This window comes from Hevea brasiliensis, chromosome 16 (assembly GCF_030052815.1).
Source record: "Hevea brasiliensis isolate MT/VB/25A 57/8 chromosome 16, ASM3005281v1, whole genome shotgun sequence".
Classification (NCBI taxonomy): Eukaryota; Viridiplantae; Streptophyta; class Magnoliopsida; order Malpighiales; family Euphorbiaceae; genus Hevea; species Hevea brasiliensis.
In genome coordinates this window covers 57,611,261-57,620,345 of record NC_079508.1, presented here as the reverse complement: position 1 = coordinate 57,620,345, position 9,085 = coordinate 57,611,261, and the positions used below count along the sequence as shown (strand labels likewise).

The window sequence follows — 9,085 nt, the reverse complement described above, 5'->3', positions numbered from 1 at the left end:
TAAATAATACAATATTCACATAGTAGGTACCAAAAGTATAATAAGTTTTTGGAGTGTTTAGATCATTTGGTATCGGATTGAATTCATATTGGCCATTTAGGGTAATTAAATAAGGTGTTGAAATAGGACACAATGTGTTAAAAAAGATACAAGATGTTTGAAGAAAACATGAGGAGTTCAAATAAGAAAAAAATATTTTAGATATTTACTGACTTGAGCCACCTACCTCGTATACTTTCCTATTTCAGGTCACAGGAGAGTTGTTTTTTGAATTGAAAATCACAGGCAACATCAAATAAACATCATATATATATATATATATATATATATATATATATTTTACAGTATAACCTTAATAATTTTCACTAAAATAATTTAACTTTTAATTTTTAAATTTATCATTATTTTAAAATTAAATAATTAATACTTTTTTGCAATAAATTAATAAATTCGTAAAATACAAATATTTCAAAATAGATTTTGCTTATTTCGATTTCATATTCACAATTGATTCGCGAAACAGTATCAACTTTCTGCATAAATTTTTTTCAAATTTTTTATTCATTGATTTAATAATGAAAATAGAAAATAAACCAATCATCACCATAAACGTGTCAGGCATTGAAGTCCAAATATAAGTGGGCAGGTGCATGGTCAATAACATGGACCCTAGAAGCCCAAATCCCTGAACATTAAAAAATCTAGGAAAAGCCCAAATGTGAAAATTCCAAGACACGCGTAGCCTCAGTCCGTGGAAAACACTGCCCCAAGTCTTCTACCAATCAAACTTTACTATTCTGTTCTAGGAATCTTTTGTGTTTTGTCTTCCGACAACGCACCACTGTATCAGGAGAAAGTGAACAAACTCGAATCTAAAGCGCGTGAACTTTCCCAGGTACACAACGTATACCTTACTGGCTTAGCTGGGCCAAGTCACCTTCGATTCCTAAAATAAAAATTTTTTTATTAAAAAATTGTATCTATATTAATATTTTTTTTTATCATTCAAAATTCCCTTTCTTAATTTTATTTTTTCACCATCGCGACGCTTACGGCCTCTCTCATCTTCTCTCTTTCTGCCCTATTGGATTTCTTTGCGATTATCTCAATCTAGGGTTAGGGTTTCGGTTTCGGTTTCGGTTTGGCTGTCTTTTTTTTTTTTTTTTTTTTAATTTCTTTGGCGATTAATTAAATAGCTTGCTGAGAGAGTATGGGAGGAGGCAATGGAGCTGTAGATGAGGTCAGTGAATCGAACGGCGGTGGGGATGAAGTCACCGTCAATATCAGATGTTCCAATGGATCAAAGTTTTCGGTTGGGATAAGCCTATCCTCGACGGTTGAAGCGTTTAAGGCCGTACTTGCGGGGAAGTGCGATGTGCCGGCCGATCAACAGCGGCTGATTTACAAGGGTCGGATCTTGAAGGACGATCAAACACTGCATAGCTATGGTATATCCAAATCTGTAATCCGTTTCTATTTTATTTTCTGTGTTTTTATTTTTAATTTTGTATTTTTCGGTAGACAAAAATGATTGAAATTTTGGCAGAAATATGATGATCTGCAATATTTGATTTTATTGAAAAGATTAGGGATTTTAATACCACCTATCTATAATTAGTACTGGTTAATGAATTATATGCGCATCTTTTTATGATTAATTGTGAAATGGGGGACGTAATTTACACTTTTTACACTTTTTTTTTTTTTTTGGGGGGGGGGGGGGGGTGGTGGTGGCGGGCGGCTGGTGGTGGTCAAATTCAATAAAACTATAAATCGGTTCTTCTAATGAGTGCAACATTGCACTTGTTAAGTATCGTTAAATATGCTTATTTATCACTAATTTTGCTTCCATAACATAGGAAATTATATTTTCCACTACATATGCACCTTTTGTTGTTGTAATATTGAATATTTCTATGTAATATTGATAATTTCGGATGCAAAATTAGTAATAAATAAAACCTTAACATGGTGCACTTGTTAGAAAAATCGTAATGAGAGAAGACAAATTCACTGGACCGGAGAACATATATGGATATCCAGTGGAATAAAAGAGGAAAATTTCACAAGCTACATGATTATTACTTAATCGCTTGCAAAATGAAACTGATTGTTATTAAAGCTATAGCTGACTAGAAGCAATCACAGTAAAAATGTCCATAAACATGCATCAATACAATCCCACTTACAATGTGTGTGTCAAGCAGTGCAGCATTGTTTGCTGTCTGCATTGCCAGTGCCACTACACCATATTCATTGCCATTTAGAGTATAGGCTGTGGTGCCCTTTCTTCTCTGTATAATATTGCCCTAATGTGAACTTGGAGAAGTTTTGTTTAGCTTCATCACACTGACATGTAGCATTGGCAGGGAAGGGAACTGAGTTATATTTCCGAGTGTTGAACTGTATACTCTGTTTTTGGATTCTATCATTGTCTCTATGTCGTGCTTCCTCGTTATGCATCTTCCCATGTGAACTTTTAACTCTTCAGGCTAAAATGTTTATGATTGCAATTATATGTTGCCTATGTGCTTAAGGGACTTGAAAACCGTTGTGGAAGCTATGTTCCCTCCAGTCTCAATGACCAGTTCCTCTACAATCAACTGAGATGCATAAATTCAACGCCAATGATATTTTCACTAACTGTTAATGAATTTGGCATTGCTTTTATAAAGTACTGCTCTTATTTGGATTGGTTATGAAATGTAATCTAACAAATTCCCTTTAGATGTTCTATCATTGTAAAGGGAGGAAGCTTGTTAAGAATTATTAGAAATCTTTTGCCACAGTGCCTTTGTCACCATATCATTGGAGATAACTATCTTGAAAGTTGGGAACTGAGTTGTGAGGCAATTGAATAGAGAAAGAAAGGAGAGGAGGCTCCAATTGCCTGCCTCGAGTCGTAGTTGTGTTTTAAATTGTAAGTCTGGTACCTATTTGTCACTTTGACCTTTTCCCCCCTACACATGTAAGCTAGGTTGGCTTGCTTTGTTTAATTCTTAGTGGTATATTTCAAAGTTATGTAATTGTCATAGCTTTTTTGTTTGCCTTTTTTGCTTTTTTTTTTTTTTTTTTTTTTTGACGCATTGCCTTTTTTCATGTTTAAAGGCCACAATTACAACTTTTTTGTTTTGGTTTTAGCTTGCTGTATAGGAGAGAAAAGGATTCTTATTGTACTGCAAGACATCTTTGCTTGCATTCCATTTCCCTCTGCTAGTAGAATAACCATTACAAGTATCATCCCCTTTAGAAATTGTGGCATATCTTATGTAAACCATTTTATATGCTTGCAACTTCTTCTCTTTGCATATTCTGATGTTTAAGTTTGCTATGTTAACTCATGAGTTTATTGTATTGGAATTTCAGTCTTGAGATTAGTTATATTGTACTGGGATCATTGCCTATAGGCCACAATTACAACTTTTTTGTTTTGGTTTTAGCTTGCTGTATAGGAGAGAAAAGGATTCTTATTGTACTGCAAGACATCTTTGCTTGCATTCCATTTCCCTCTGCTAGTAGAATAACCATTACAAGTATCATCCCCTTTAGAAATTGTGGCATATCTTATGTAAACCATTTTATATGCTTGCAACTTCTTCTCTTTGCATATTCTGATGTTTAAGTTTGCTATGTTAACTCATGAGTTTATTGTATTGGAATTTCAGTCTTGAGATTAGTTATATTGTACTGGGATCATTGCCTATTCTGTATTTTGTGTTCTCTTAGAAATTCTTAATACAATCTCAGTATTTCTATCCATTTTCTGTGTTGTTTGGTTCCTAACTCTATCAAATGGGAACTTCTTGTCAGCATGTTTTTTTACATTAGTAGCATTGTAACTTCTGTTGCTTATGTAAGCATCTACAATTGATGATATAATAGTTAATTGTCACTGTTTTTTGTTTTCAATGCATGAATTCATGGGATGTGACTATTCATCTATTATGATTTATAGGCTTGGAGGCAGATCACACTGTCCACTTGGTTCGTGGTTTTTCACCAGCTGCAGCAGCCAATACAGCTCCTGCTAGCAATAATGGAGCTTCAAATACTGCTTCAACTAATACACAGGCTGTTGGTTCCAATGAAGGTGGAGCACTTGGAGGATCTGGTTTTGAAGCCTCACTATTTCCAGGACTTGGTTTAAATGGCTTGGGTGGCAGTGGTGGTTTGTTTGGAGCTGGACTTCCAGAGTTTGAACAGGTGCAGCAACAATTGACTCGGAATCCTAACATTATGAGAGAAATCATGAATATGCCAGCCATTCAGAATCTAATGAATAATCCAGAAATCATGCGGAACTTGATAGTGAACAATCCACAAATGCGTGAAATCATTGATCGAAATCCCGAGCTAGCTCATATACTCAATGATCCTAGCACTCTCCGTCAAACACTTGAAGCAGCAAGAAACCCTGAACTTATGCGTGAGATGATGCGCAACACTGACAGAGCAATGAGCAACATTGAATCTTCACCTGAGGGATTTAACATGCTTAGACGCATGTATGAAACTGTTCAGGAGCCATTTTTGAATGCAACCACAATGGCTGGAAATGCTGGAGGTGATAATGCAAACCCATTTGCGGCTCTCCTGGGGAACCAAACAAGGAACCAAGCTACTGATGGGTCAACTAATCCATCAACTACTAGTTCTGAGTCAACCACTGGTTCCCCCGCTCCAAATACCAATCCACTGCCCAACCCTTGGACTGCTGCGGGGAGTAAGCTTTTTCTCTTCATCTTTTTATGGTGTTGAAGCAATTGGTCAAAGATATTCAACATTTTGAAGCAGTTCAATATAAACCTCTCTATCTTCATTTTTCTTCTACCTCCCTCTTCTTCTCCTGATTAATTTTTTTAACTACATTGGTGTTAGTTTACCTATGAGAGATTCCCTTTCTAGTCAATTCATTTACACTAGAATCTGTAGGTCGAAAATTTCTTTTTAATGAAAAATTATGTGGTAATGCAAGATGCCACAGCTTTTCAGTGATTTTGTATAGATCTTAATCATTTGTTTTTTTTCTCTATTTATTTTATATGCCTTGAAAGTAATTGTTGAAGTATTTTTCTTATGATTAAGGTTTTATTTGCTTCAATTTTTAATCTTCATTGCTTAAAAAGATGCAAAATAGCATATAATTAATTGACTGCTTTTTCAAAACCACTGAATGCAAATCTTGCAGCTGGTGGTGCCCAAACAAACACTACAGGGTTGAATACTGCTGGGGATGCTAGGCCGCAGCAGGCACCTGCTGGACTAGGTGGACTCGGCCTTCCTGAGTTTGAGAACATGTTTGGTGCTATGCCTGATGCTAATGCAATGAGTCAGATGTTGCAAAATCCGGCAATTTCACAAATGATGCAAAGTCTCCTTTCCAATCCCCAGTACATGAACCAGGTACTAATTTATCTTGTTGCTTGTTAAAATTCTTCTGTGTGAAACGTCTTGCACCCTAACAACAATTTTGTTTCAGATTCTTGGTGCTAATCCTCAATTTCGCAGCATGCTTGATTCAAACTCTCAATTTAGAGAAATGATGCAAAACCCGGAATTTCTTCGTCAATTGACTTCTCCTGAGACGATGCAGGTACAACAATTCTGTTTTTGTTTGTGCTTACCCGTACGCTATCTTAGTCTCTTGTTTGTGCATGTATGCACGTGCATGCCTGTGGGTGGAAGATGACGTGCAAATTGCAATTAGATATTAAACTGTTTTTGTTTAAGCTAATTATGTGCTTAAGTGAACTGGAAAATAGTTCTCACAATATTTTCTAGTTGGCTAACCATAAGGCCTTGTGGTTTCTTGTATGCAGCAACTTTTGAGTTTCCAGCAAGCTCTGCTGTCTCAGCTTGGTCGGCAGCAGTCAACTCAGTAAGTATTGCAATGACCTTCTTTCTTTCTTTCTTTCTCTTCTCTCACTCTCTCTCTCTGTCTCTCTCTCTCTCTCTCTCTCTAGTTATTTTTGAAAGTTTTATTATCCTTTGGAAATCATCAAGACCTTGGATGGGTTCACCTATATGATTTCAAATTTTATATTGACCATGCCCATTCTTATGTTAGTTTGCTGTTTAATTATTTCTTTTGGTTTACTAAATTGGTGCTTTCTTGCAGGGAACCAGGTCAGACTGGTGCAGGAACAGGTAATGAAGACAGTCTATAATATACTTTCTTCTTTGGCTGTAACTAAATCTAATTTATTATGTTTGATGGTTTTTACTGTGCATGATTCAAGCTGTCTAAAAGTGAGTGAATGTTGAGAAGTTCCAAAAATAGGCCTCATAAGATTCCATCTTTGCTTCATTTCAATGTTTTTGTTCCAAATGGATTTCAAATGGTGATGTTTAGCCTTTTATTTGAGCTCTTTGATTTTTGGAGTAATTTAATATATTTTATGTTACCTATAAATCAACTTTATAGAAAGCCCCACTACATAAATTTACCCTTGAACTATCTGGAAAAAAGCCTAGTGCACCCTTGATCTTTTATTTTGATCTATGACATCCTTAGGGCCAGTTCAAAATCGAAATTGGTCAAACCTGTCTTTGACTCAAACTGAAAATAAACTGGGGTGGAATTGAATTGGAACCAAACCGGACGATTCTTGGCCGAACCATCTTTTTTATTTAAAAATTTTTTAAAAATCTGATAAAATATCTAGACTGTTGGATTTGGACCATATCAAACCGGAACCTAAACTAGAACCTTGGGGGTTTCATTGTTCTGGTTATGGGCTAGTTCGAATCGGAACCGGCCTTGTGTCCGGGTTTAAATTTATCGATAAAAATAATTAAATATATAGGTTGATATATCTTTTTTTTTTAATTTATAATAGATTAAACTTGATTTATCAATTATTTATATTGAGTTGAGAAAATTGTCCTTATTGATTATAAAAATTAAAAAAAAATGGTGTAATAGGTCAAAAGTAAAATCAGGGATTAATTTTATGTATTAGGCATTTTTAGAAACAATCATTAACTTTTGGTCTGTTAGTGTATTGAGATGAATAGCATGCATGTTTCCTCGTAGTAGACTAAATTTGGGAGGGTGAGCAATGTTAAGTTTGCTTCATCTTGACCTGGATTTCACAGATCCAAACCTTGGAAATCCCCTTCCATTGCAAGTAAAGCTGCATTTATCTAATTCGCTTAGAGCCCTTAGCGTGGGAAGCTTTGTGCACTGGCACACCCATTAGTTGATGAAACATGAGAGTCTTAAGCATAGATGTGATGTCATAGCATTTATCTTTGGAAAGGCTACTATATTAGATCTCTTGTAATGAATTTCTGAAGTTCTGGAATTCTATGTTTTGCTTATTTTTGTTCAATAAAGTCCATGATATCCGTTAGAACTGCATGTCCACAATTGGCATTGCATGGTTTTGTGGGGTCTGCAATGGACCATACACTTTTTCATATGTTAATAGCAGATGTACCATCAATGGTGCATGCTCGCATGTGTACACGCACAAAATAAAATTGGAGAGATTATTTAGTCACTGGATTGTTTTTTATTGTCTTTATAATTGCAGGAACACCTAATAATATGGGTTTAGAGATGTTGATGAACATGTTTGGTGGCCTTGGGGCTGGCAGCCTTGCTGTTCCCAACAGATCCAATGGTTGTTATTCTTGCCCTTGTTTTTATGTACTTTCCTTTTTGTGTTTTTGTCTATATTGCATTCACTCCTTTCCATATTGTCAGTGCCCCCAGAAGAACTTTATGCAACCCAGTTGTCACAGCTTCAAGAAATGGGTTTCTTTGACACACAAGAGAATATACGGGCTCTAATTGCTACTGCAGGGAATGTCCATGCCGCAGTGGAGCGACTTTTGGGGAATTCTGGTCAGTAATTTATTTACATTCTATTTTATCTGGTTAATGTCCATTTGGACTGCTGAACTTTGTCAGTCTAGACCCGAGTTGTATTCAAGCCCTCTTTTTGGGTATAAATAATTTCAATTATGTTAGTTAGGGCTGTGAACATTCTTGGTTTGTCTGATCACAGAATGATCTTATCTCTCATCGTCTCTCTCCCTCCTCCCTTAGTGAGGGTTATCAGTCCAGCGTGTCTTGTACATACTTTATATTTAGATTTGTTATGTGAATTGTCTGCAAAGTTTCTTGAACTTTTGGAAATGTTAAATTGTTGTTTTTTTTTTCCCCTTGTAGAAATGTCTCGTGTTCTTAGTGGAAACATATACATTCTGCCAATCATAAGTTCATTTCTTTGTCTCATTTGTTGGTGTCTCGATCATGGAAAGAATACTAATTAAATTGGTGTAAATGGAAAGACAAGTAAAGGTTTCTTAAATTGATTTTCTGGGATCAGCATCGATTTGGAGCGAGCAGGTTGCTACTGGTATTATTTTATAGTTTTAACAGCAGTCAATGGTTAAATTTGCATTACTTTTTTACCATGCTTTATTAGAGTGGTCTGCGGATTGCTCTTGCTGTTATAATTGGTTCTTGCACGTGAAAATATAATTAAAAAAAAAAAAAAATTGATGGGGCTTTTATTTAAGTATCAATTGTGGTGGAAGGAGGTCACAGGTTGATTTCTTGTCATTTGCTTGGAGAATTTCCGCATTTTTAATCGCAAGTTCTTGCTATAATCGGATGAGCGCTCATCCGTCAATGACAAGAAAAAGCGAATGTTGCCTCCAGAGGAAGGGTATATTATAAAATACGTTCGGATGATTATTTCTTTACTCACATAAATATAATGAACATTAAAATTATGTGTTCTAAATATGTTTAATAATTTCTAAAATAATACATTTTTTTTAAAAAAAAAATGACGCGCGTGATAATAGCTTTGAAAACTTTGGTAGTTAAAAAGAATAAATGCTATATGCTTAAATGAAAATATTTATAATTAAGTTGTTTAATTAAAAAATAAAAACTAATTATGGAATTCTTTCTATAATTAAAGTTTGTTGAGAGAAAATATCAAAATTTAAAACGGTGATCGAAATGAAAAAAAAAATAATAAATTTTTTAATTATGTCACGTTATGTGATTGGATAAGGAAATGTATGTGGTTGTGCTATAATTTTTTTTTGAAATAATATAAAA

The 9,085-nt window shown here is 34.9% G+C and overlaps 1 protein-coding gene across 1 annotated transcript; it reads left to right on the top strand.

The window, feature by feature from the left end:
- The first annotated feature begins 988 nt into the window (after positions 1-988).
- LOC110660623 (ubiquitin domain-containing protein DSK2a) lies at positions 989-8,136 on the top strand. The gene is made up of 8 exons (XM_021818970.2): positions 989-1,448; positions 3,956-4,723; positions 5,189-5,403; positions 5,480-5,593; positions 5,820-5,878; positions 6,119-6,147; positions 7,539-7,628; positions 7,712-8,136. The coding sequence occupies exons 1-8, from the start codon at positions 1,211-1,213 to the stop codon at positions 7,858-7,860; spliced, it is 1,662 nt and encodes a 553-aa protein (XP_021674662.1). The 5' UTR covers positions 989-1,210; the 3' UTR covers positions 7,861-8,136.
- Positions 8,137-9,085: the final 949 nt, after the last annotated feature.

Bases quoted from the DNA above. Each gene is read 5' to 3' on its own strand.
- LOC110660623 (XM_021818970.2), top strand. From the start codon at position 1,211: ATGGGAGGAGGCAATGGAGCTGTAGATGAGGTCAGTGAATCGAACGGC. The intron at 1,449-3,955 runs GTATATCCAAAT...TATGATTTATAG, and splicing joins TCAAACACTGCATAGCTATG to GCTTGGAGGCAGATCACACT. The intron at 7,629-7,711 runs GTTGTTATTCTT...CCATATTGTCAG, and splicing joins TGTTCCCAACAGATCCAATG to TGCCCCCAGAAGAACTTTAT.